Source organism: Acomys russatus, chromosome 11 (genome assembly GCF_903995435.1).
Source record: "Acomys russatus chromosome 11, mAcoRus1.1, whole genome shotgun sequence".
Taxonomy (NCBI): Eukaryota; Metazoa; Chordata; class Mammalia; order Rodentia; family Muridae; genus Acomys; species Acomys russatus.
In genome coordinates this window covers 46985931-47010407 of record NC_067147.1, presented here as the reverse complement: position 1 = coordinate 47010407, position 24477 = coordinate 46985931, and the positions used below count along the sequence as shown (strand labels likewise).

The 24477-nt window shown below is 44.2% G+C and overlaps 1 protein-coding gene across 1 annotated transcript in view; it reads right to left on the bottom strand.

Moving 5' to 3' along the window:
• The window catches only part of Ank3 (ankyrin 3), a 307445-nt gene that overhangs the window by 52936 nt on the left and 230032 nt on the right, over nucleotides 1-24477 (bottom strand). Inside the window, exons 27-29 of the mRNA XM_051153191.1 lie at nucleotides 9266-9372; nucleotides 4315-4539; nucleotides 1420-1574 (exon numbers count right to left, since the gene is read on the bottom strand). Of these exons, the coding sequence (XP_051009148.1) occupies nucleotides 1420-1574; nucleotides 4315-4539; nucleotides 9266-9372 (487 nt within the window). The remainder of the gene's footprint in view (nucleotides 1-1419; nucleotides 1575-4314; nucleotides 4540-9265; nucleotides 9373-24477) is intronic.

Genomic DNA, 24477 nt, shown 5'->3' with positions numbered 1-24477 from the left:
AGTTGATGGGAACTCTCTCCTATACTGAATTTTTGGTACAGCACTTTTATTTTCTATAGATGAAAGCAGTGGTGACAATAACTGATATTTATTAAAAGCTTAAGCATTATATTTCCTAAGGGCTTCACATAATTATTTATTCATCTTAATGGGAACTCTATAAAAAATTTTTTTTTCATGTCTAGGCTCACATGGGTCCAGACATTTGCTCAGTCGTTCTTTTAGCAACCCCAAATCTGTCTTCCTCTACGGCCCATAGTTTGAAGCCACAAGTGGCCCCAATGGATGAATCCTAAACACAGAGAATAAAGTGATAAAAGAGACAATTTTGATTTTATGGAATGAAATGATGAGAATCGACTGTGAGTCTATGGAACAGATTTCCACTATTATGCAAAACAGCTATGGAATCTGCACCAATTAGCTGCAACTTCTTTCTACAGCATCCGTTACTAAGAAACACCGATAGGGTCCAAGCATCACAAAACCTCAGGAAGGTGTGAGCCAGGCATGGGTGGCACACACTTGTAACCTCAGCACTGAGGAGGCAAAGGCAGGAGGGTCAGGTGTTCAAGGCCATCCACATGCAACCCTTCCTTAATGCCTCCAGAAGCTCCCATAAAGAAGGAATGTATGTTAAAGGGACCTGTAGCCACACATTAGTCTTGCTAACTCAAAGAAGAAGACATCAAGACACACAGACTCAAAAAAAAAAAAAAAAAAAAAAAGACACATAGACTCCAAGAAGCTTTGAAACTTATAAAAACCATTATGGCTCAAGAGATGGTAAAAAAAAAAAAAAAAAAAAAAAAAGTGTATGAAAGATGGTGAAGTAAGTTAAGAGAAAATAGAGTGAAAATTCCAAAACCATAAATGCTTATGTTGTAGGTACGTGCTGTATACATCCGTCTGGTTGTTTGTTTGTTTATTTTTACCCTCATGTTACTCTTTTAACTAAAAAAGCCTTCTTAGGTCTTGGAAAGACTGATCAATTGGATTAAAAATTTAAAGAACTCGGTAAGATGGCCCAGCAGTTAAAAGCACTGGCTGCTCCTCTAGAGGATCTGGGTTCAATTCCCAGCACGCACATGGCAGCTAACAACTGTCCCTAACTCCAGTTCCAGGGGCTCCATGGCACCAGGCATGCATGTGGTGCACATAACTGTGCATGCAGGCGAAATACCCATACACATAAAAAAATAAATAATTTCTTTTTAAAATTAAAGAACCATGGGGGTATTTGTCTGTGAAACGTGGTTGTGCTTGGAGTGTAACGGAGTCAGTGTACAGTCATGCCTTAGGTATATAGAAAAGAACAGCAGATGCTGAAGACCCTGGACCCTGCATCATGTGATGGGCAGGCAAGTACTCCAGTCACACGACATATTGCCTTGCTCTCCGCCCGTCCATCATCAGTACCTTCATCCATGCCGTTCAGCAGTTCTGTGAGGTCTTCATTTTTGCTGTCAAACTGATGCTCCTTCCAGGTCTCGCCATTTTCACTCCGGAGAACAATGAGTTCCCTCTCCTTTCCTCTCATGGACCCAAAATGAGGGATTTCCACTATGACAGGTCTAAAAAACAAAAATGCCACATGATTTTTTTTTTTTTTTTGTATCAAGTTAAATATATCTGTAGTAGAATCCTTTTTTTAAAAAAACCTTATTAACAGTATTGATTTGAAATCAGAGGTGCCGTTTGGGTTGGGAATGGTCTCAAAGTTGCAGAATCATTGCTAATTAAATAATATTACAAGCTCAATAACATGCCGTCATTCATCCACAAACAGTTCTTGAAGGCCTACTGTGTGTTGGGCGTCAAACCGAATGGGAGAAAATTTAACGCATAAATAGGAAAAAAATTTAAACGTGACTGAAATAGGCCATAAAGAAAGAAAGAAAGCTGGTCCATTAAAATTAAAAAAAAACAAAACCATAGGTCATTATATTATATGAGGTGTTAATGAGCTAAAAGGACACAGTCATATCTTTAAAAAAAAAAGAAATTTACCCTAATTTGGAAGATCATTCTTTTATTTTTTTTTTTCTCTCTCTCTAGGCAATAAAACAGACATTGCCTTAATCTAGTCCCTCCAACAGTTTGCATGGGTTTGCAGCTAAAACTGTTCGTGAATAGGTGGAAGGGTAGAGCCATTGCCTGACCTGACCATCACCTATACGGGGATACTGGGGCATTCTGGGAGAGCGTATGTACGTTTGAAATTCTCATAGAAAGAAGTTAACTCTTGACACTGTCCTTTCTCAAATGAATGAGAGAGCATGGCTTCAAATTCAAGATCGCCAATCAAGTCACAGGAAATCATTTTGTTCAGTGTTACGGAGCTACGAGGGAAATACTAGGGAAGATGGATGGGAGTGAGCAGACCACAGTCACACACAGCTTATGTCATTGGATTGTGCAGCGTTATCGAATGATGCTTTATAGACAGTATCATTGCTCTCTGTAGAGGCCATGTGTAACCTGTCTTAACCTAGCTGCTTATCCACACATGGGAGCAACAAATATAGGCTTAGGTGGGTAGAGCGTGAGGGGAGATTGTTGCAAAGATCAATACCACAAATAAACACGAATATCTGGTTACTTATAAAAGGAATGTGTTTAAAATGAGGTTGATAAATGGCATAATTTTACTTTTGGCGAAATTATTATAAATAATTGAAATTTAAAAATATTTTTATAATGCCTTTATTCTTTAACAGGCAAAAGCATCAGCAACTATGCCCTAGCAGTGTTATTAATGTTATTGTGACATTTCCCCTAATTTAAAAACATACTTTATAAACATACTTTATAATAGTTAGACATTAGGCATTTTATTTTTTGAGAACAAGATACAATCTTTGCAGGTTAAGGTGTCCGATACTGTCTCTGTGGCTTTGTGTAGGACACTCAACAATGCTGGAGAGAAGGTATGAACAGGGCCTTTGACCAAGGGGACAGCCAAGCAGGACAATTCATAACAGGCTTTTCATGCAGACTGCCAAGGCAAAAAACAGTCAAACAAGCAAACAAACAAACAATGACACATTTCAGCTTAAACAAGATGAAAGACAGTCAACAACTTAACAGAACACCCTGCTGCCCCCAGTCATATTTCTTTAAATACCTTGTGTTCTTGACATATTCAAAATTATTTTACTCATTGGTTGACTTCTTTTTCTTCTTAAAGCCCATAAGAAGATTACACTTTACCATAAGTGTTTCCCAAATTGACACACACGCACGCACGCGCACGCACACAGAGCATTTGTGGCAAACACTGATTCAAAGTCTGCAAATACCTTCTCTTATGCTGATTAAAATGAGACGGTCGGTCTAGTTTTGATAAGTACACAGAAAAGAAACATTTCAATTAAAGGAGGGAAGACAGATGCACAAAGCCATCGGGAATGCTAGCAGTGGGTCCCGCATGCTTCAGAAGCACAAGATAGCGGCAATGGCACAGTAAGTCAAGCCACTATGGGTGTTTTCTTTCAGTGACACACATCGACTGAAAGCGTAAAAAAAAAAAAAAAAAACAAAAACAAACAAACAAACAAAAAAACCCACCAAACTTAAGACAAGAAGATAAGACCATGGGTGTGACAGGGAAAAAAAAAATGAAAATGGAAAGAAAGATTGTAGACATTCTGATCTTGTCTATGAAGAGCCTACCCAATAAATTTTGTTCCTTGAGGCCCAAGCTGCAGGATTCGGCTAACCAAGCTCTCGCCCTCATTTACAGGGGGAGGATGGGTGGGAAGATGCAGTTTACTGAGTAACATCCATGCAGCAGGAAGAGAAACGAGAAGGGGAGACAGTGAACACGCTGTCCATCACGACAGAGCCTGCCTGCTTTGCCAAGGGCCACCTCAGACAACGAAGAAGCAAACCTAGTTCTCCTTGTAAAAATAACCTACCACAGTGGATTATGCACCTCTAAGAGTCATTGTTAAAGAGACAATGTCCCCAAGGTGGCCATTCATACGGGTGAGGTGGCAGCATTGTGCCTGTAATGTTTCCTAAGAATGGTGCCTTGACTTCCACTGGAGACCGCAGGGATCCACGCACCCGAGGGGCAGAAAGCATGCTTCTGGGTTAGTAAGTGCACTGGCCAGTGTTCGAGTTAAGAAACCCGCCCGGCAGCCTATTACACAGCTTGGTGACCTATGACATCACACCCGAGTCCCCAAGTGAGGTCCAGCAAGCAGTTTTCAGAGTTAATGTCTTGAGGTAGCAAGGACTAAAGAAGAAGAAGAAGAAAAAAATCAAAGTTATGGTGAGAGGGCCAAAGCAAAAACTGGGGAAACTTACCCTAAAAATTGTGCCCCCGCAGGGCCCATTTCTACCAGCCTACTGGCTAATCCCTCTCCTTCCACCATGGGGGGTGGGTTGGCCAGTTTATGTCTCTTTACCAGGCGGCAAGTGATGCGGGTGGGGGCTGTACACTTGCGCGGAGGGATGATGATCCGCATTCCATGGTGGCGGCTTCCTCGCATGGAACCCCCTCTGGCGTCCACCATAAAGCTGACCAGAAACCTGTGGTGGTGGGGAGGAAGATCAGAGGGCATCACAGACAGAAAGTAAACCTGGCACAGAGTTGGAAATTCAATGTCAAAGTACGGGAAGAGGCAGCTGCCAGTTCTCCAAAACAACAGTCAGAAATTACCACTGTGGAGTCACATCGTGCATGCACCGAACTCACACGCAGGGCAAGATGGGTTTCCATGGAAAGAAGCTCCTTCCCAGGAGGCAAGGAAGTGAGCAGAGGCAGAGAAGGAACAGCAATATTCTTCCAAGTTAGAATTAAAAGTATCTGTGAAAGGGATACAGATGAAAAAAAAAAAAAAAAGCCCACCACGCTCTGTAGCCTTTGAGGATGGCTCAGGGGACAGTCAAGGGCCATTTTCACTCTAATTTGTTTCTCCTTTAACATTATTTATGGGATCTCACTCCAGTACGCATAGGATGAAACTCCACAGTGTAGCATAAAACATACGACTTGTAAAACAAAAGGGCATTCCCTGATACCACCACTCTTAACTTGTATTAAGAGGAAACTATAAAAATGAAAGTGGGTAACTAGGTTTGCTAAGATTTTGATGGAAAGGGATTAAATCTTTTCAATGACCGTTAAAAAAATAATAGAGGCTAAAGAGCTATTAAAATCGCCTTTATGTGAATATACCATGTGGTAACAGGGCGGGACTTAGGCATTACTTCTGAGAGCGTCTGTGTTTGTCACCAACCATGATGGCAAAGCTAATAAGGAAAGCATCCTTCTGTATGTAGTAATGTCAGCGGAAAGTGTTCTCTGCCAATGATAAGCACTTTGGTAAACACAAACCAAAAGACAGATGGCAACACAAACACATCCTTACATGCTGCTTTACAGCTGAAAACACATACATGATTCAAGTAGCACCACAGAGCAATCTTCAGAAAGAGCTATGGTTCCCTATAGTATTATTTTAAGGGGAAAAAAATCCTATCCATCAAAAGTCTTTTCTATGTGTTTATCTAAGCATAGCGTTAACATCCCGCCAGCAGGTCTGAAGCCCCTGGGTAGCTGCACATTTTTGGGCAGGAGAGACGTCTTCAGGCAAACTGGCCTGCCATCCCCACAGAGATAGCCAACAGGATGGAGAGAGCCCTTTGGCTGAGTGAGTACGTTTCCAAAACCAACTGCTCCTCAGCGAAGTGGACTCACCTTTTGCTCAGTTTTTGGGTTAACTATTTTTTTTCTCTGCTACTTCGTGCGCTTGCTGTTACTCTAGCTATCTTGAGAGATATTTGTCTCTAGAATCTTTAAGTCAGGAGAGGGGAAGGCTATCTCAGAAATAAGGAGACAGCTAAAACACTCTTCCCCAGTCTACTCAAAGAAAATGACTATCGACTTCTATTCGTCATCCAGCCTTCCACAGAAATTATTTTTTTTTCCCCAGTGCAAAATGGCCGGCAGCTCATTTGAAATTGTCCGGAAGTGCTTCGTTTTCTTAGATAAAGACACACACATTATACAATGTGTGTGTGCATGCACATGGGAGCATCAGCTGGTTTCAGTCAATAACAAAGTTACTGTAATAAAGCCTGGGACAAAAGTCTCAGTTTTCTCCGTAATTAGTGGTGAAGATGAGCTATCGCTAGGCCTATGAAGGATTCAGCACAAATTCCGGGCTTGAAACTATGGCTACTCTAGTTGAAATGCACAAGAGAGTGTTTGCCTGGATTAGGGACTGCACACTGACAACAGCTGAGCCAATAGCTGAGTCTCGGCAATAGAGACAGCCCTTCAGACTGCGCCCAGGATATTCTCCACCTGACCTGCAGGGCCCAGCAGAGTCCTAACACACAGCCAACCCAGGACCAATGTCAGCTCTATCAATCTATGGGCAAAAGCTGGCTTTGTGGGCTTAGAAATGGCACAGGGGAGACATGGCTACTAAAGCCAATAAGTGGACAGGCACATGGAAGTACAGGGTGGCATTTAGCGGAGTAGTCTCAAGGTAGCATACGAAGGTTATTCCGGCCACTAAAAGATCCATAAAGGGAATCAGAATAAATGGAGCAAATGCCTAAGAGGATCTGAGTGAGAAGCCAGAAGAGCCTCCTACTGGGCACTCCTCGGGAGTATACAGTGCATGGTTAGTGCTTGTAACCCTTTTATCATTCTAAAATCTTTACTCTCCTAGAACTGACAGATGGAGGAAAGGTGGGAGTAGATTAAACAGGGCGCGAGTGTTCAAAGATGCCGTGAAGTGCAGTGACTTGTTTTCCAAACTCATTCTGTGCAAGAGCTGACCAAACGACGTGCAACACGGGTTGCAGAAACGCGGAGAAAACACACAAAGGTGGTGCTTCAAAAATCTCTTTATCCTGTTGCTGTTGAGATTACATCACGAGTGCCACAGATGACCCTACGGCTGCTCCGTGGAGGAGGCGTCTAGTTTCGCAAACAGCAGGGTGACGAGTGCGGACAATACTACAGACACTGACGCCGTATAAACTGGGGCGGGGGTGGGGGGGGGGAGGCGGAAAGCCACATAAATGGAAAATACACAAAGGACACGGTTATCACCTTGAGTCATACTGAGGCAGCGGAGACGAGTAGCTGCAAAATAATTTAGAAAGCAAATGGGAGAAATTAATGTACGGTCATTAGAAGCAAGCAACCGACAATGTCAATGACAACCAAAGGAAGAACTCGGAAAATGGAACCACGACACTTAGCATTTGTGGGACAGCCTGTAACAAACATTTGCCTTAGATGCTGCAGAACAGGATCCTGAGACCTGGCGTCAGCGTTCTCAGTTCCGAGAGGGACCTCTCTGGCTATCATTATTTCTCTAAGAGAGGTTAAAGACTATACCCTGAGACATTTATTTATTTCGTGTGTGTATGTGTGCAACATATATATGGTTATATATGTATATGCATATATGTTCCTTGTATGTATGTGGGCATATATGTACATATACAGTTCCTGTGGGAGGGGGTCTGTTCCACAGTGCGCATTGGTCCTCAGTTTCCACCTTGTTTGAAGTAGGGTCTGTTCTTCACTGATGCAAACAACAGGCCGGCTGGCCAGCTAGCTTCCAGAAGTTTTCTGTCTCTGTCTCCCATCTCTCTTTAGGAATGTTGGGGTTACAGGTGCTGCCGCGGCTTGAGCTGTATATGAGTTATGTGTCTTCATATTTGCCCAAGGGCTTTATTCACCCAGCCATCTCACTAGCCCAGTATTTATTATTTTAGCAATCGCTTTTTTCCTACACATATGGTTATCAATTATCTCACAAGTGAATTACCTACGAAAGACTCCAGCACCTAAAAGTACATTGTCCCCTTGTCACAGTAGGTCACTCTTCAGTCTTCTGCTGTGAGACAGGGCTGCGGAGCCCTTTAATGTGCTTCTTTCAGCACATCTGGGTACATAGACTGGTATGTGACATTTTAAAAGTAGATTTACTTTCTTTTAAGACTTAGTTCTTTATCTCTAATTAGAACGTAACGCAACATTGTTGCAACTTTACTTCAGGAATGCAAAGGAGACCAAAGTCAATGGGAGCTTTCAAGTTTATGGTTTTTGTTTTGAAACGGCACTGAACGAAACAAATCATTTATTTAAAATGGGCTGATATATGGCAACTAGAAACTGAAAACATCAAGGTGCACTGCTCACGGGGACACCGTATCAGTTAGTGAGGTGAGTCAGTAATACATCTGATGTGTGTGTGTGTACATGTGCATGTGTGCATGCGTGCGTACATGTGTGCAATATGTATGCGCGTGTGGTTACAGGTGCTTGAACATGCTCCTGTGTGTATGTGCATGTGGCTGAGTGTGTTTCTGTGTGTATGTGCATGTGGCTGAGTGTGTTTCTGTGTGTATGTGCATGTGGCTGAGCATGCTTTTGTGTGTATGTGCACGTGGCTGAGCATGCTTTTGTGTGTAGGTGCATATGGCTGAGTATGCTTTTGTGTGTAGGTGCATATGGCTGAGCATGCTCCTGTGTGTATGTGCATGTGGCTGAGTGTGTTTCTGTGTGTATGTGCACGTGGCTGAGCATGCTTTTGTGTGTAGGTGCATATGGCTGAGCATGCTTTTGGGCACATGTGGAAGCTAGAGATCATTTTTGGGTGCTGTTCCTCAGGTCATGTTTGGCTTGCTTTTTGAGACAGAGTCTCTCATTGACTTTGGACTCAGCCATTAGGCTAGGGTAGCTGGCCTGCGGATCTCAGTGATTTGTCTGTCTGCACTGCCTCTCTAGCCCTGGGATTACAGGTGTGAGCCATCACGCCCACATTTTAAAAACGTGAGTTTTGGGGGATCAAATCCAGGTCCTCGTACTTACATGAGCCATCTCCCCAGCTCTCCGTTTAGTAATTTTATAGTGAAGAAAACTTAGATACATATGAAAAAAGCATCATTTGAGAAAAACAATTAAGAAAAATAACTGTGTTATCTTTTTCATTGAAAAGGAATTTTAAAGATTTAAAAAAGATCACAACCGTCAGGAAATGTTACTGTATCATTAATCAACTATTTTCTGATAATTCATTTTTAGAAATAAACTCAGACAGACTTGTCCCCAAAATACTTATTAAATGATTTACAAATGCAAACCACACACTCTCACAAATGAGCGTATATTTCGTAGGTGAATATATTCATAGATATGGAAGTTTTCAAAATGCATGGATAACTCTAAATAATAAATGCAATGTGAGTGTAATGGAATAAAGAGAAATGACGAGTGAGCACTTACCCAGAGTGCACCGGGCTTGAGACCAGGTTCACATTATCTAACGTGTCTGCTGCCCAGCTGTAGTGTCTGAGGGAATCTGAATCAAACTCCCTTGTGAATGTTAGATGCTGAAAAATAAAAACGGTGCATGACATCAACCATCCACGTGAGACACCAGCTTTCTCTATACATACAAAGTATATCTGTACTTCTTTATAACAATGTAACATTCGATATAATGAATTTGTAAATCCTGCTCACGGGGGTGGGGGGGTGGGGGGGGTGGGGGGGTCTACACTAGGATCAGCATAGACCATTTGAAAAATAGATAAAGTGTACTGATCAAATATTTCATGTGGAAATTCTACGAAAGCATCCTGGCATCATCTGCAGGGTAAAGGAAACCTTAGAAGACAACTTGCATGCTTTTTGTCAGTTCACATCTGGTCCAAATTAACCCTACACCTTGAAAAAATCCCCCCCCCCCACTCTCAAAATGCAGTTCGTCCCGATGACTCTGATACCCCAGGGTCACTGTGGGATGACAATAGTCCAGTGCCCAGCGAGAAAGCCTAATGAAAATACGAAAACTCTGAAGTGGCAGAGGGCAACGGGATCTGAGAGCGAACTTCTAGAGAGTGGAAGATCTGGAAGCTTGCGCTTGGTTTTCTGTCACTTCTAACTTGGGGATGTTTGTCCATTATAAACGTAGAACAGACAGGTGCTTGTGTCTACAGAGATGGCTGCTGAGGAAGAGAAAGCCCACTGGGTTCTGATGGGTTAGTCGGCAAGCCTCAAACATGCTGCAAGTCTTCTGAGGACACAGGCTGGACTGTGGAGCTGTGCAGAGGGCGAGCTGAAAACCTACCCGGAAATCCCCACCGAGCATGTGAGAGCTTGTCAGCAGTTTCACCAGAAAGTGGATGAAGCTGTAGAACTCATAATGGGAAAAAATGAACCCAAAGATAAGGCCAGGATTGCAAATAAGGATTCGGGAGGCCCTAAAGTACCTGCCTCATCGCAACAGAAACGTGATTGAGTTCTAATGGCCATTTACGGCAGAAGAGATGGCTCAGCAGTAAAGAACTTCTACGGATGCCTGCTGACCTGAGGTCAACCTCTGGAACTCACACAAAAAGCGAGATGTAGTAAAGACATCTGTAATCCTAGCATTCCTACAAAGAGGCAGGAGATGTACGCACGTGCACATACACACACACACACACACACACACACACACACACACACACACACAAATAATATTAAAATGAAAAGGCGAAAAAAATAAAAGAAACCAAAGATCGACACAGGAGGTTCAAATTCTTCTCCACAACCCAACCAACAAACACTTCTAGAAAGCAAAAAGAGTGAAATAGAAGAAAACAAGGAAACCAACTCAAGGCCCTTTCCCAGATCCAAAGCCCGTGTTCTCAGAGGATCAAGAACCACTGAGTGACAAGGACGCCACTGCGCCCACTAGAGTTCATCAACATGAAACTGCAGAACCTAGAGGCGGAGATGGCCACAGCCCCCTGGGTGTGTGTGTGTGTGTGTGTGTGGGGAGGAGTCAAACTGCCATTTCACAAGGGTCATCTCAGACCATGAGAAAACACAGATGTTTTACGATTCAGAACAGTCACAAAAGTACAGTTATGAAGCAGCAGTGAAAATAATTCTATGGTAGGGGGTTGCCACAGGATGAAGAACTGTATTGAACTGTCTTGGCATTAGGGAGGTTGAGAACCACCACTTTAGAGGCTGGTAAGGGGCTCAAGGCCATCTTTTGCTGTATTTTGCTGAGTGATTTTTAGTCTAGCCTAGGCTACATAAGACCTTGCGTCAAAAACAAAACAAACTGAGCCAAGCAGCCAACAGAAAAACAAGAAAAATCCCTGATTTGTGAATATGTCCCAAATGACTCAGATAATATAACATGTAGTGCATGTATGTGGTGTGTGTGTGTGTGTGTGAGAAACACACACAGAGAGAGAGAGAGAGAGAGAGAGAGAGAGAGAGAGAGAGAGAGAGAGAGAGAGACGGAGAGGGAGAGAGTACACTTGGCTATCATACTTGAATAATTGGAAAGCTTGGATAGCTCAGTTGGTAATATATCAATCAGAGTTTCAGTCTGAAGGTCCAAGGTTCAAATACCCCCATACCAAAAAAAAAAAAAAAAAAAAAAAGTTGTCTATTTTGGCCTTTGAGAGGAAATGGGCTGCTAAGCCTCACTTTTTATATGGGCCTCACACTTGCATGGCAAGTCCTTAATGACTGAGCTATCTCCTTAGTCTTAAAAAATATAACAGCTTTGACATTTAAAAAAAAAAATTAATCTGCAAAACAATTAATTATATGTAAATTACTGTTTAGGTCTGAGGAAAATGCAAAAATGAAAGAAGAATGGATGTCGCTGCATTCAATAAGTGAAGACCTGTGTGTGTGTGTGTGTGTGTGTGTGTGTGTGTGTATGGTGTGTGGTGTGTATAGTGTTTGTGTATGTGTGTGTGTGTGTGTGTGTGTGTGCATGGTGTGCAGTGTGTATGGGGTATGTGTGTGTGTGTGTGCATGGTGTGCAGTGTGTATGGGGTATGTGTGTGTGTATGTGTGTGTGCATGGTGTGTGGTATGTATGGTGTGTGTGTATGTGTGTGTGCATGGTGTGTGGTATGTATGGTGTGTGTGTATGTGTGTGTGTGCATGGTGTGCAGTGTGTTTGGGGGGTGTGTGTGTGTATGTGTGTGTGTAGCTAAGCTTTTAAGGATAGGGCTGGAGTAATGGCTCAGTGTTTAGGAGCACTGCTGTTCTTGTAGAGGACTCAGGTTTGGTTCTCAACACCCATATAGCAGTTTATAACCATGTAGAACTCCAGCTCCAGAGGACCGAACCCAACACTGTCTTTGGCCTCCACACACTCTGTAACATGAGGTGCAGATATACACACTCAGGCACTACAGCTAACGTAAATCTTACAAACAAAGAATCTAATACAATTGGATAGAACTGAGATCTTAACTTTGGACAGCAACAACCCACACTACCTTTTAGAGATACCAGCAGCCAATTGTAAGAGTAGGGCCAGGAGCCGGGCGTGGTGGTGCACGCCTTTAATCCCAGCATTCGGGAGGCAGAGGCAGGCGGATCGCTGTGAGTTCGAGGCCAGCCTGGTCTACAAAGTGAGTCCAGGATGGCCAAGGCTACACAGAGAAACCCTGTCTCGAAAAACCAAAAAAAAAAAAAAAAACACCTAAATAAGGTCTGGGGAAACGATAAAAAAAAAAAAAAAAAAAAAAAAAGAGTAGGGCCAGGAACCGAATGCAAAGCTACTTCAGTTTGTTTTGTTTTTTCTTTTCTCTTTTCTCTTTTTTTTTTTTTTGAGGGTGATAAGGCCTTGGGGTTATTTTCCACTTGGACCTTTTTTGTTTTTTTAAGTCTGATAAATTAATAATCTTTCGCCTCTTTGTTAATTACAGTAAATTATTTACCTTCAGTACCCTGAGAATTGTACTAGTGGCATTAATTATTAAAACCATGAATTATACCACACAGAAAGGGATCCCGCCGTCATGTAATATTCACTAGGCAGGATGCGCCAACTTGCCAGGACCCCACACCCCTTAGATCTGCTTCTTCTCCTCTCCTCGTGTAGCTCTTTGCCACCCATGAGAGCCTAGTCACAACCCAGCTGAGCAGATGGCAGACCTGGTCATTCCAGGGAGCTAGAATGTTCTGAGGTACTCCCAAAAGGTAGCATTGCAACCCAATATTTGGTGCCAGAATAGTTTCTCCTCAGAGTTCACTTTCTTTTTTCATTGAGGTTGGTTCAGGTTTGTGAGTGAATAACTTACATATGAGCTACCAGAACATTCTTCCTCTAGGGAAGGGTTCTAAAACAAAATAATGGCAACTTGGTCAAACCTGTAGTTTTTCTAGGCAGATCATCAATTGGTAACTTCCTTTCCAACTGTCTCCAGATACTTTGTACAGGCTAGAGTTTAGGTAGAACTGAACTCTGACATGCCAGCATCTACTTACTTTAGAAAACAGTATTCGTTTCAAAATGTCCTGACCATTAGTGTGTGCAGGGAACCATAGATCCAAAACACAGCCTTAGCTCCACCAATGACCATCTAAAAAGAGTAGCAGGACCTGCTGTTACGTGACCATTAGAACCGGGGCAGTATACAGGGATATGGTTCAGTTGGCAGAGTATTTGCCTAGCATGCACAAAGCTCTGCTTTTCACCGCCAGCACCACATACCTGGCCACTGTAGAACACATCTGAAATCCCAGCATTTGGAATGGGAAGGCGGGAGGATCAGGAGTTCAAGGTCACCCTCAATCAGACAGTGAGTCCCGGGCCAGCATAAGCTACATAAGACCCAGATCCTAGATCTAATAAAACTAAGGTGGTACCTAGAGAAAAAGTTTATCTTTAGGGCTGAGCCACATAGCTGGCTTTAACAACTTCTTTTGGTACCTTCTTATAAGAGAACTTTGCTACCTGGAAGTGACTGGAGGTAATTCAGGGGTGATTGTGGCCTCTCCATGCCCAATTTCCACATCAGCTCTGAAACTGTGGGGTGATTATGTGAGCTTCGGGTTTCAGGAAGGAGTTAGAAGAGCCAGCCGAAGGCCGGCATCCATGTTCTTGTGCCTAGGCATCAAGACTGCGGCTCTTCTCTCTATAGCACCTCCTCCTGTGAGGGTGCTGACTGTCCCTACAGACAGACTCTCCAGGCCATGGATGAGGGGTGCGTTTATTTAAGAGATAGTTTGCATGCCTACTTGGTACAGACAAAGGCAGTCTTCAACAACTGAGCCCCCATGAGCGCAGGGGACGCTTTACTCTATATCGTTTCCCTGGTAACATCTGCCGGCCTGTGAGCCTTGGCATGCCTCTCCATTTTCCCAGTGTCTCTGCCTTTCATTGCTTGACAAAAGACTTGGTGAGACTGTAAATGACACTCTGGCATGGGTGCCATATTGGCGTTAAACTATAATGCTACAGTCTATTAAAATGTAAAAGTCTTCCACGCTCTCCAGAGGACTTTGACTTATGTAAGGTTATCTGTTAAAATATGATGATTTATTGAGGAAAAAAGAACAAAACCCAAAATAGTCCAGTTCCGGGCCAAACCCTGGGACTTTCCAGGTCTTTACACAGGATGCTCAACCAATGGCTCCCATTCAGTTATAATATGCATCTTACAAAAAGCTGGGTCCAGTTTATTCACTCGAAAAGTGCCTAATGCTGTAAAGTTTTGCTTTATTTTTTGAGACAGATTTGTGCTATTCAGTTCTGCTGCTTTGTCCAAACTTAACTGTGTAGTCCAGGCTGGCCTCATACTCACAGCAATCCTCCTGCCTTAGCCTTCTTCTGGGTGCTGGGATCACAGGAGTAAGTCACCACGTTGGCTTTCTATTCTTTTTAACAGTGATTCAGCAATTCATGGTGGCAGTGATTCAGTCTGGAAGACTGCCTTAGGTTCTCCGAATCCCCAGAACCTTTTAGACCGCTCAGTGATATCCCACTCATTTTTACAGTTTAGGAAACGGAGGCTTACAGAGACTTAAAAGACTTCTGGCAAGACAAAGTCACTGGCTGGCATACGGTGGCTTCAGCGGGACAGTACATGAAAGACAGTTCAGACTGAAATCCCTGTGGCCTTTTACTTTTGTGTCAAAGGGACCATCCACACTCACATCATTTTCATCTCGGAAGGGACACCAGGGACACTACTACAGTCACACTACACATTTTTCAATCGAGTCCACAGCCTGACTGACTGATGAGGTCAGTGTCTCCAAGAGCTTAATATTTTCCAAAAATAGTATCCCAGCAGCCCCATGCATCAGAGCAAAGAGGAGAGTAAGAACACACTGGCCTTATTAACCGGGACACACCCTCAAGTCCAGGTCTGGAAATAAATAGAACACACTGGTCTTTACAGACCAGGACACACCCAGAAACCCAGAGCTGGGAATAAATGCTATGTACAGAAGAAGGGAGTGGGGAATAGAGAGAGAGAGGAGGAAGGAAGAGGTAGGTGAAGAGAGGGAGGGAACAAAAAGGATGGGAGACTGGGAGAGAGATCTAGTTCCAGGTCATTCCAGACTGCTGACTGTTTGCCCCCGGTACTGAAAGTCAGGGTTAGGACCCAGGGTGGATCCAATATTGCAGGATATTTGATCCATTGTGAACCCCAAGATTCCAGACTGTGAAAACCTGTTTCTAATCTCGGTAAGTCTCAGTCAGTCCTTAATCCTAGAGCTTTCTGTTTACTGTAAACAATACTTGGGGTGTGGCTCAGCCTTAGCATACACCTTTGATACAAGAGCGTTCTGTAAAACAGGATTAAATAAAATTAACCCTAGGTCAAGAGGTGGAGCAAGCAACCAGATTGACAGGAAGTGGACATGGGGGTAAAAAAAAAAACTATAGAGAGTGAGAGAAAGTCTGAAGGACAGATAGTCACACAGTAAGTAGGAGGGAGGAACATTGAGTCAAAGGGTATTTAAGACAGTGTGAATGGGCTGCAGAAATGGCTCAGAGGTTAAGAGCACTGGCTGCTCTTCCAAAGGTCCTGAGTTCAATTCCTAGTAACCACATGGTGGCTTACAGCCATCTATAATGAGATCTAGTGCCCTTTTCTGGTATGCAGGCACACATGTAGGCAGAATACTGTATAAATAATAAATAAATCTTAAAAAAAAAAAAAAAGACAGTGTGGAGGAGGAGAAAGGGCTTTTTTCTTCTGGGGCATGAGGTGAGTGGGAAGATCATCTGGGTGCTTTCTCTGCCTCTCTGAGCTAGCAGGTTTCACCCCAGCATTCTGGCTTTCAGTCTTCATTGGTCAATTCAAACAATTGGGATTTTGTTTTTTAAAACAACACCCGTCTCTCCAGGACTGTCAGCTTTGCTGCTCTGAGAGACAAAGAAGGGGGCCCTGCACCAGTATCCAACAGGTCCCCTCACAATAGTTGCACACAAAACTCAGGGCATCTAATCTGAGGGAAAAAGAAATGTGATTTTCTGGAGTGACAGCTGGATGAGAGAACCGGACCAATGTGTGTCAAGAACTTCATTCCAAAGGCAACTGGACAGGGCCAGTGCAGGGGGGAAGCCATGTGGGTGTCTCTTTCCTCAAAGAACATGAGGACCAGGCCTTGAGTGGGGCGGTTTAACTCTAATGCGCAGCAATACAAGTCAAATTTTTACCATGTCGCTGTATGTATGGTAGAGCACTTGAGTAGGTAATACTGACGTCCCAATTCCCTGTGATCAAGGGTTGACCCAAGCAATGCATCGAAGAGCTTGTATTGCTAAGCAAACCATTAACAAGCTGGTCCTGGAGTAGCTCTCAGAGGCTAGCCCTAGGGAGGTTAGCCTTATGTTACATTCCGTCTAAAGCCTTCCCAAATGGCCAAGCCCCTAGTATGTAACAGACCCAAGAGTGCAGAGCTGTAGGATTAGCTCCCTACATTGCTGTCTCATGTCTGATCCATTACCTTCAGTAATGTGCTGAGCTCAGAGACCCTTCCTTTCTGAGCTTGGGTGTGGGAGGGTAGGGGGTGAATGGTGGAGGAGTAGGGGTGAGAGAGGGTGAGAGAGAGAGAGAAGAGAGAAAGAGAGAGAGAGAGAGCAGAGAGAGAGAGAGAGAGAGAGAGAGAGAGAGAGAGAGAGAGAGAGAGAGAGAGAGAGCTACCTTCTAAAGCAGTGGTTCCCAACCTTCCTAATGCTATGACCCTTAAATATGGTTCCTCGTGTTATGGTGACCGCCCTCCCCCCAGCTATAAAATTATCTTCATCGCCACTTCATAACTGTAATGCTGCTACTGTTATGAATCATAATTGTTCTGATTTTCAGGATGTCTGATATGAGTTGCCCCCCGCAGGTGGGTTGAGAGAGCCTCTTCTCTGAAGTCTGCAAATGTAAGGATTTCCTTTGTGCTACAGGTTGCTGCTAAGGTTTCCACCTCATTGCAGCTTCCAGCGGCTAGCCTTCATTAAAGAACCTGATGGGAAGCCAGGTGGTGGTGGCGCATGCCTTTAATCAATCCAGCACTCTGGAGGCAGAGGCAGGCAGATCTCTGAGTTCGAGGCCAGCCTGGTCTACAAAGCAAGTTCCAGGACAGCCAAGGCTAACACAGAGAAATCCTGTCTCAAAAACACTCCCCCCCCCCTGCAGCCAATAAAAGTTATGGATATGGAGAGACAGCTTAGCAGTTAAGAGCACTGGCTGTTCTTACAGAGGTTCCAGGTTCAATTCCCAGCTCCCACATGGCAGCTCACAACTGTCTGTGACTCCAGCTCCAGGCAATCCAGTATCATCACACAGACATACATGCAGGACAAACATCAATTAATATAAAATAAGAATAAATAAATCATTAAGGAAAAAAAAAACCATTGGGGGCTACGAGATTGTTCAGAGGTTCAGAGTGAGTTCTGTTCTTGCAGGAGATTCAAGTTTAATTCTCATCACCCACATTGGGCGATACATAAATGCTTATAACAACCAGCTCCAGGGAATCTGGTCCCTATGGCCTCTGTGGGCACCCACATGAGCATGTGCATAGACAACACACACACACACACACACACACACACACACACACACACACTGAAAAAAATAGCCTTTAAGCAAAGGCTCGGATTGATCACTTGATATCTGTCTCTGCTCTCATCTCTCTTTTAAACTTGGAAAGAAATCTTTATTATTTTAAGTCCATGGTAGCCTAACGCACCAAGGCAAAATAGCTGGAGAATATCGCTTCTTACATCTGTGTAATGTTGCATCATCTCTGCGTGCAAACTTTTGAGTCCTGAACACTCTTTAGACCACACAGGGAGAGGTGAGAGCAACCACGGGGGCTGAACAACAGCATTGGCTAAGCTGAATTTGAGACTACAGACTGCACTTAGCACGGTGCACTTGCCTTCCAAGTACCAAAATGACAAGGAAATCTGGCACTAAGTGGAACCTGCTGCTCATACCCATGCATGATCCCCTAACTACTACTACCCCAGCCCCGCACTGTGCTTTGAGACAGGCCAGATCCTGGTCAGGGGAGTCCACAGCCTAAAAGGATCTCGACCTGGGCTCCAGGCACCCAACAAACAGAGGTTGTAGTTTCAGCTCTTCTAGCTAAACAGCGTGTGTGCACTACAGCAACAACCCACTATCCCTCACCCCAGGCTTCTGTTTGTAAAGTGCAGATAACACCTATTTGAGCCTGGTGGGCTTCAGCTGTAATCCCAGCACTTGCGAGGCTGAGACAGAGGTTTGAGGTGACTGAGTTTAGCCCCTGGAGCCCATGTAAGAAGGTCAGACACAGCTGTACACATCTGTACCCTCTGTTAGGATTCTGCCCCAGTCTGCCTATCTGTGAAGTCTTTGCCACCTGCCGCTGGGTGTGGTCCTGCCCAGTATGTAAAAGGACAGACCCATCTTGCCGCGCTCTCTTACCTTTTCTCTCTCTGCTTCTCTTTTTTTCTTTCTCGGGTGCCCTTCCTGCTCTCCCCATGTTCATATAATAACCTCTCATATCATATCTGTTCTGTGGCATATATTTCATATTAATATCTCATATATCATTAAAATTTAAAACCCTCAGCGTTCCTGGAGCAGGACAGATGGAGCAAAATTACAGAAACATGAGAAGGAAAAGGACCCGAAGCCTCTCCAAGGTACGGAGAATTCCAGGATATCCAACACTGTAAAGGACTGTGATATAGAGTTGTTATTGCTTTGGCATATAGATACTTAATGCTAAGATAGAGACCCAGGCATAAAGCTTGAATGCATATGACCTTGGGCAGGGCCTCATCATTTCTACCAGATAGAGCCGGAAACTCTCACACAAAAAGGGTTCCCTGTGGGCGAGACTTTTTATCCTATCAATTGTGACCCTATCAGGTACCGTCAGGAACCTCCCACTAATGAGAGAGTAGCTTCAAATTCCACCAGAATCATACTCTGGGTGCCCTGGGTGCCCTGGGTTGTGCATTTTCTTACACACACACACACACACACACCACACCACACACACACACACACACACGCCTGCACACGCTTGCATGATTAAGCCTGTTTTAAAATACCTTCAATAAAACCCCCAACTTCGCTGGTTACAGACTGGCTGGTCTGACATTCTTTTCAGTGTCCAAGTCACAGACCCTGGTTTGGCTGGAACTAAGGTCCCTAAAACTCGTAGGAAAACCGTCGGCTGCTGAGGATGACAGGAGGGAACCAGAGACTAGAGAATGGCCCAGAAGCACATGAGTCAGCTAGCCCGGAGTACACAGACAGCCGAAGAAACAAGACAGACCTTTCTGGACCTGACACCCCTGCAAAGCTGTCCTCTGATTTCTACACATGAGTTGTGGGCACATACATGCTTACAAACACAGACACTGCATGTGGTACATACATCGAAAAACAGACAAGTTAGTAGACAACAGTGTCTATTCATAGTGGTGTAATGCATTGAGTGAGCAATGTTTCCCCAATAGGCTCAGGTATTTGAACACGGGTCCCTTGTTGTTAGTTGTGCTATAATGCATTTTGCTGCAGGAAGCACATCACTGTGGGTGGGGCTTTGAGAGGTTTATAGCTTTGTCTTACTTCCCATTGCTTTCTGCTTTCTTTTTTTTTGTGTTTGTGGCTAAAGATATGCCCTCCCAGCTTCCAGTTCCTGCCACCATGTGCCTGCTGTGTGGCCATGCCTGCCCCCTGCCACAGTGGGCTTTTTACCCTCTGAAGCGTGGAAAGCCAAAAAACCTTCTTCTATCAGTTTGCTTTGGTCAAGGTGTTTTAACATAGCAAGTGAGGAGGCACTAATGTGGGCGCTTAGAAGCATGGAAGGAGATAGCAGTGCAAATGGCATGAAGTCTTTTGTAAAATGGAGCCCATAAAGGATGGGGCACATATTAGAAAGCCAGCCCTTGAAAGGTAGAGGAAGGAGTGTTGGGTTTTCTCCCAGCATCCCTGGATCCCTACTTGCTGTAGGCCATGGCTAGCCTACCCTAATACCCTCTATCCTGAACTTTCCAGCCCAGGGCTGGGGCGGGCGGGGTGGGTGGGGGGGGAGGTGGCTTTCCTTCCCCCTTCACTAATAATTTGGACATTTTGGTTCCCCTCCCTCTTCTCTCTCTCTTTTGTCTCGCCCCTCCTCCTCCTCCTGTTTCCTCTTCCTCCTTTCCTCCTCCTCCTCCTCCCTCCTCTTCTTCTTTCTTTTTTTTCCTCTTCTTTCTTCTCTTCTTCTTCTTCTTTCTTCTTCTTCTCTTTTCTTCTTTCTTCTTCTCTTCTTCTTCTTTTCTTTCTTCTTCTTTCTTCTTCTTCTTCTTCTTCTCTTCTTCTTCTTTCTTCTCTCTCTCTCTCTGTGCATGCTTTCTTTCTCTCTCTCTCTCCCCTGCTCCTATCAATAAACCTGCATTTATATACTTTAACGTGTCTTGCATTAGCTCACCTTGGCACCTTCCATAGGGTTCATCAATGAGGATTAGAAGTTCAAGGTCACCCTGGGCTACGCACAGAGTTCATCTGTGCTATGTAAGAGGCTGCCTTAAAAATGAAACCAAACCAAGAAACCAGAGGCACGGGTTCCATAAAGTAAGCCTGATTCAAGCCAAGTGTGCTCGGCCAGGAGCCTGAGGCAGGAGGGTCTGAAATTCAAGGCCATTCTCAGCTACCCAAAAATTTGAGGCCAGCCTATAGCACATGAGAAACAACAACAAAATGGACTCGTGCAGGAATGTACAAGTCAAAGCAGACCTTCTCTCTCCCTAAGGTATTTCTTTTCTTGAAACCAAGTACTATTGCCTTATGTGGTTCCTCCTCCTCCTCTTTCTCCTCCTCTCCTCCTCCTCCTCCTTCTCTTCTTCTTTCTTCTCCTTCTTCTTTTTCTGGTACCAGGGTTGAGCTTAGGGTTTTTGCACATGCTAGGGAAGTTCTTGACCACTGAGCTGAATCTCCAGCCTATTTTCCATTTGTTTGTGTTTGTTTGTTTGTTTTTTTAAGACCAGGTTGACTTTGAACTCGTGATCTTCCTGCCTCAGCCTCCCCAGTAGTTGGGGTGACAAGTGTGTACTACCACGCCTAGCTAAAGCTTATATTGAAACTAGAACTTAAGCTATAATGAATCCTGGCTCTTTCAGATTTCTAAGCCTGGTCCGTTTCTATATAATTCAGCTATGCGCAACAGCAGGTTAACCAAGGCTGTCCTGGAAGCCGAGCCAGTCGGCACATCACCACCAACTAACCCCACGGACTTAAGAGACTCACAGTACCAATGTCTCGGCCTCCGGGCAGACCTGTAATCTCTCCGAGCCATCTTTGTGAGGTGTTGAATGGATTCCCCAAGTACTGCTGCTGGCCAAGCACTTCCAGGAAGAAAGCAACATATTAAATGTCAGCAGACCAGGTGCTTATCTCCCTGGGGACTATCAAGCAAATCTTTCATTTGAGGCTGGCTATCTTCTGCCACTATGCCCCTTTCCCGAGCCCCGCTTAGAGCTGCATAAGAAGAAACAGCAAAGTTAGCATGTATGATAGGAGTGAGAGTCACTGCAGTGAGATGCAGAAGAGGGAAACTTACTAGCATAGGGGCCTTCTGGATTATATAAGCCTTTCCTCCCATTGCTGAGATGTTGGACAATGCTAAGATTCTTCTTTCTCTCTCTCTCTCTTTCTCTTTCTTTTCTTTTTAAAGATTTATTTATTATTATGTATACAGTGCTCTGTCTGCATGTACACCTGCAGGCCAGAAGAGGGCATTAGATCACATTATAAATGGTTGTGAGGCCCCATGTGGTTGCTGGGAATTGAACTCAGGACCTTCGGAAGAGCAGTCAGTGCTCTTAACCTCTGAGCCATATCTCCAGCCCCCTCTTTCTTTTTTTTCAAGACAGGGATTCTCTGTGTAGCCCTGCCTGTCTTGGAACTCACTCTATTATAGACCAGGCTGGCCATAAACTCAGAGATCTGCCTGCCTCTCTGCTTCCCCGAATTCTGAGATAAGGAAGCTTGCAACCAAGCCTGACAATTTGAGTTGTCTTCTGACCTGACCCCCACATGTATGCATGAACACCACACACACACACACACACACACACACACACACCACACACACGAGATGCCTTCTCACCTGACCCCCACATGTATGCGTACACACACACATACACACACACACACAAGCTTAGGAAAATCTGAGTCTTACTAGGTTGGCTCCAATTTCATGTTTTTCTGTGTTAAGCCTTTGCTGTGAGCCCTACAGGAGGAGGAATATCCTAAGTAGCATATTTGAGTCTCATCCTTGGAAGGGAAGAGGGAACTCTGACAGAGAAGGGGTTGGGCCGGCAGAATCCACCCATGACATCCTGCTACTGCTGTTCACAGGTGCCTTGGCTCTTCAGATTTTATTCCTGTTGCTGTATGTTGCTATAAGTTATTCCTTTTTAAAGCACATTGTCAAAAAGTGTTAGAAACGAGAGTCACGAAGACTACTATGTAAAAACAGTGGGCGCCAGAGAGACATACCACAATCCCTCCGACAATTACCACCAGGGAGACCAGGAGACCAGGAGATCAGGAGACCCTGGTGACCCTGGAGACCAGGTGGCAGACCCCTGGACTCCTTACCACCCTCTCCCCACAGTGGGCAAGGCTGATGGATACTGCAGCAGCTAAACGGAGGCCTTCTACACGGCCAGTGTCTCTTAGCGCTTCGAGCTGTGTCCCACCCGCCTCCATGGGGTGAGTTAGTCCAGTCACGTTGACTGGGCCATTCATAAGGCCAAGAAATTATTTCCTAAGGTTGATGTGAAGCATGAGCAAATTGATGCTGTCATAGATGCTTAGACTAATTCCAGGCACTCTGGGTACCACTACTGCCATTACCACTTAAGGCATGTGATGGGTACTGTTCTTTGTATAAGTCTGGGACTAGGTATGTGGACCAAGCACTGTCATTTCACAGGCCACACCAGAGAGCTACTCTCAATAACTCTATTGGAAGAAATGATGTTACCCACAGATTCCACTTAGGACAGCCAGGCTGGCTTCCTTTGAGCCTCCTCCTCCCTTCCCCTCATTAACATCTGTTTAGAAAGGAATTGTTCTAAACACAGCTGGTCGTCTTTTTTTTTTTTTTTTTTTTTAAGTTACATCTTGGGGCTGGTGAGATGGCTTAGCAGTTAACAGCACTGACTGCTCTTCCAGAGGTCATGAGTTCAATTCCCAGCAACCACACGGTGGCTTACAACCATCGATAATGTGATCTGATGCTCTTTTCTGGCCTGCAGATGTACATGGAGGCAGAACACTGTATATATAATAAATAAATATATTTTTTTTTAAAGTTCATTTTAAAAGTTACATCTTAGGGCTAGAGAGAGAGATAGGTCAGCGGTTAAGACCACTTACTGCTCATCTGGGAAGCCTGGGGTTTTGATTCCCGGTACCTAACACAGTGGCTCACAAGCATCTGTAATTCCTATCCTGAGGATCTGACAACCCTCTTCTGCCTCCCACAGGCAAACCACCCATAGCCATAAAATAAATTTATTTTATTATTTTTATTTATTTTTTATTTTTTTTCATAAAATAAATTTTTTAAAAAATAAAAAAAGTAACAGCTGGGCATGGTGGTAGCCACCTTTAACCCCAGCACTCAGGAGGCAGAGGTAGGCAGATCTCTGAGATAAAGAGTACAGGACAGCCAGGGCTACACAGAGAAACCCTGTCTTGAAAAACCAACAAATACATACATACATACATACACACATACATACATACTGGCATACATACAAAAATAATTTTCTAAATTACACTTTAAGTTTATTTCGTTTGAGTCTATATTCATCTACGAGCACATATGCCAAGTGGAGGTCAGAGGGCAACTTACAGGAGTCTGTTTTTTCTCCTTCCACCATGTGGTCTCTGGGGGCCTGGACATAGGTCAGCAGGCCTGGTGGCTGGAGCCTTTACCCACGGAACCACCTCACTGACTCTGCCTGTTTGGCTGGTTTGAGATAGGATCTTATGAACCCAGGCTGCCCTTGGCTCCTGCCTCCACCTCTCAGGGGCTATGCTACCATGCCTGGGTTTATACAGTGCTGGGAACAAACCCAGAGCTACACGTATGCCAGCTAGGTAAGAATTCAACAGACTGAGCTGCATCCCTGGACTAGAACACAGTTGACACTCTAAGACAAATAGACTAGATGACTGA